General features: G+C 39.4%; 1 protein-coding gene across 1 annotated transcript in view; it reads left to right on the top strand.

Annotated features, from left to right (window-relative positions):
• The window catches only part of LOC104508856 (myosin heavy chain, skeletal muscle, adult-like), a gene marked incomplete at both ends in the record, with an annotated part of 8,476 nt that extends 4,996 nt beyond the window's left edge, over window positions 1-3,480 (top strand). The window contains 7 exons of the mRNA XM_010150605.1: window positions 729-1,038; window positions 1,142-1,212; window positions 1,967-2,054; window positions 2,149-2,266; window positions 2,523-2,646; window positions 2,998-3,134; window positions 3,225-3,480. Coding sequence (XP_010148907.1) covers window positions 729-1,038; window positions 1,142-1,212; window positions 1,967-2,054; window positions 2,149-2,266; window positions 2,523-2,646; window positions 2,998-3,134; window positions 3,225-3,480 — 1,104 coding nt within the window. The remainder of the gene's footprint in view (window positions 1-728; window positions 1,039-1,141; window positions 1,213-1,966; window positions 2,055-2,148; window positions 2,267-2,522; window positions 2,647-2,997; window positions 3,135-3,224) is intronic.
• Between the last annotated feature and the right edge of the window lie 214 nt (window positions 3,481-3,694).

Genomic DNA, 3,694 nt, shown 5'->3' with positions numbered 1-3,694 from the left:
AATTGCCTGGCCTGTAGTTCCCAGGGTCTTCCCTTTTTAACAATGGGGGTTATGTTTTCCCTTTTCTAGTCAGTGGGAACTTCAGTGAACTGCCACAACTTTTCAAATATGATGGATAGTGGCTTAGCAACTTCTTCCTCTAGTTCCCTCAGGACCCGCGGATACATTTCATTAGGTCCCATGGACTTATGCACCTTCCGTTTCCATAGGTGGTTTTGAACCCGGCCTTTTCCTACACCGGGTGGTTCCTCATTCTCCCAGTCCCTGCCTTTACCTTCTGTCACTTGAGCAGTGTGGCTTGAGCTCTTGCTGGTGAAGACTGAGGCAAAAATGTCATTGAGTACCTCAGCCTTTGCCACATCCCGGGTAACCAGGTCCCCCATTTCCTTTCGGAAAAGGCCTTTGACACAAGAGTGTATTGCTGGCTCATGTTCAACTTGCCTGACATATGTGTCTGCTTTGAGTCCCTCTGGATAAGAAGGTAGTGCTTTGATCTTATAAAGCATGTTCTCAACAAACTAAATGAATTTGCATTAATCTTTATTATTCAACTGGTGATAAAATAATGTAAGTATTAATAAGTTTAATCTCACTTCTTAGCAGAAAATGTAATAAAATAATAATGTTTTCTGATGTGTTTCTCATTCTGTTCCACTATTCTACCTACGTGAAGGTCATTATTGCCCTGAAAACTAAATTACAGTGTCTTTCATACACATTTCTTCCAGCCCATGGGCATCTTCTCCATCCTGGAAGAGGAGTGCATGTTTCCCAAGGCAACAGACACCTCTTTCAAGAACAAGCTCTATGATCAGCATCTGGGCAAATCCAGCAACTTTCAGAAGCCCAAGCCTACCAAAGGGAAGGTTGAGGCCCACTTCTCCCTGATACACTATGCTGGCACAGTAGACTATAACATCACTGGCTGGCTTGAGAAAAACAAGGACCCCCTGAATGAAACTGTCATTGGGTTGTACCAGAAATCATCACTGAAAACTTTGGCCTTGCTATTTGCTAACTATGGTGGAGCAGAAGCAGGTTGGTTCTATGAACCCTGTTTTTTCACTCATGTACAGCTTGCAAAAAGGAATCATAAAAGGCAAGAATCTAACTCCTGTTTTACTTATTTGCAACTTTGCAGAGGCTAGTGCTGGCAAGAAAGGTGGCAAGAAGAAAGGTTCTTCCTTCCAAACTGTCTCAGCTCTTTTTCGGGTACAGTAGAGAGTTCACTACTTTCTAAACCCATCATTTAAAAGACTAGTCTTTTTTTTTTTTTGGGTTTAGTTATGTTAAAAGACCCTGAAGTTCTTGGGCCATATTTTGCTAGGAATAAATCCTAGCATAATCTATTTATGCTCTATTCCACTGAATGCACAACTTTTCTTTTAGTCCATTTGTCCCAGGATGATGTTTTCAGATGGAAGAATGTCACAGAGAAAACTTTTAAAATATAAATAAAGTATATCAGATTTCCCTCAGATGCACACCTCTGGCTTCATAACCATTTATTGTCTTTTAACAACATTCTGCCCATTTATGACCTATTTGCTATATATATATATATAGTTTTTCTCCATAATTCAGGGATCAATCTCTTATAGTTGAAATACCATTATATCTTGCATTATGGATTTTTAAAAAAATCCAACATTAAACCATGTCCCTAAGCTCCTCATCCACACATATTCTAAATACCTCCAGGGCAGAGTCCACTAGAGTCAGTAAAATGTATTAAAATGTTATGTTTAAGAGTACAGTATTTACAGATTAATCAGAAGAACTTTATACATTAAGTTAACAATAGCAAAGATCTGTGGAAAGTCAGAAATACTGGTGCAGAGAGCTTCAGTTCAGGATTCTGCAATATAACTTTGGTCTGATACCTCATCATCTTATTTGAGAGGGCTTGATGCTTAGAGTGGAAATTACATTCGCTAATATAAACTTTGGTTAATGACTCTTCCAGGAGAATTTAAACAAGCTGATGACAAATCTGCGCAGCACTCACCCACATTTTGTACGCTGCATCATCCCAAATGAAACAAAAACACCTGGTAAGAGACTCACATGTAGAAGGTTTTCAGTATGGTGCAGCTCTTCGTCTCTATGTAATAGAATATAACATATATTTGCGCTCTGCATTGCCAGGAGCTATGGAGCATGAACTGGTTCTTCACCAGCTGCGGTGTAATGGTGTGCTGGAAGGGATCAGAATTTGCAGGAAAGGATTTCCCAACAGAGTCCTGTATGCTGACTTCAAACAGAGGTCAGACTTCTTCCCCTTACTGTATCATTTTGCCCATCTTGAAAGTTTGTGAAATTTAAGTTTCACCTCTGGTGAATAAAGCTTTCTATAAAGTTTGTTTAGCAGCACTGTTATGTTCTCAATGGTTCTTAGACTCTTTCTTTCAGTATACCAGCCTATTGATCTCAACAAGAGACCTCTATATTCATAGAATCATTCAGGTTCGAAAAGACCCTTAAGATCAAGTCCAATGCCAGTCTTTCCATTTTCTCCCTAGATACAAAGTATTAAATGCCAGTGCTATCCCAGAGGGACAGTTCATTGACAGCAAGAAGGCTTGTGAGAAACTTCTTGGATCAATTGATATAGACCACACTCAATACAAATTCGGTCACACCAAGGTAAAAAAACTGTTTGATTCAAGTAGTATTTTGTTTTGCGTGACTTGCAAATGACACTCAAGTTCCCCAGATAGCATTTGAAATGATCAAATAGTGTATTTAAAGGAAGTCCACTAAGTACTTATTGATCCAGCACTTGAATAAAACTGAAATTCATTGCCATAGGATGATTTATTTAAGAGTCAATAAGGGCTCCTAATTTAAGACAAAGTTGTAGAGTAAAAGAATCATGGGTTAATAAAAACAAAAGCAAAATGTGTGGCAGGGGACAGGGTACCTAGGGGAAAGGGTACCAGGCCACACTGAACCAAAAGCACATACACTGCACCTTTTTTCATGTTTTTACCTAAGGTGTTCTTCAAAGCTGGACTGATAGGCCTTTTGGAAGAGATGAGGGATGAGAAGCTGGCACAACTCATCACCCGCACACAGGCCAGGTGCAGGGGCTTCCTAATGAGAATGGAGTACCAGAGAATGGTGGAGAGGAGGTAGACATTTCTTGAAATTAGGTTCACTGTTTTTAGCATGTTGTGTCATTAAGGTCTAAATATTTAATATTAATTTGAACTACCTTTCAGAGAGTCCATTTTCTGTATCCAGTACAATATTCGTGCATTCATGAATGTGAAGCACTGGCCCTGGATGAAGCTGTTCTTCAAGATCAAGCCCTTGCTGAAGAGTGCAGAATCTGAGAAGGAGATGGCCAACATGAAACAAGAGTTTGAGAAAACCAAAGAAGAACTTGCGAAGTCTGAGGCAAAGAGGAAAGAGCTGGAGGAGAAAATGGTGAAACTGGTGCAGGAGAAAAATGATCTACAGCTCCAAGTGCAGGCTGTGAGTACTAGCACTAAGCCTTATCCTAACTGAGCTGTGACTGTCAGGAAGATGTTTACAAATACATTTTGAAAAGACATGGAAACTACAGTTTAATTCAGTTCAATTGCATTTGATTAAGCAGGCTCTTAAAAATAACTAGCTTCAATAATGATTGTCAGGAGGCTGTAGTCAAGATATTACATAGGTGAGATTTTTCTGTGGTGTTTGTTGA

This window comes from Eurypyga helias, unplaced genomic scaffold, assembly GCF_000690775.1.
Source record: "Eurypyga helias isolate BGI_N326 unplaced genomic scaffold, ASM69077v1 scaffold14914, whole genome shotgun sequence".
In the NCBI taxonomy this organism is placed as follows: Eukaryota; Metazoa; Chordata; class Aves; order Eurypygiformes; family Eurypygidae; genus Eurypyga; species Eurypyga helias.
The sequence above is the reverse complement of the archived record's forward strand: the minus strand, read 5'-3'. Positions and strand labels throughout refer to the sequence as shown.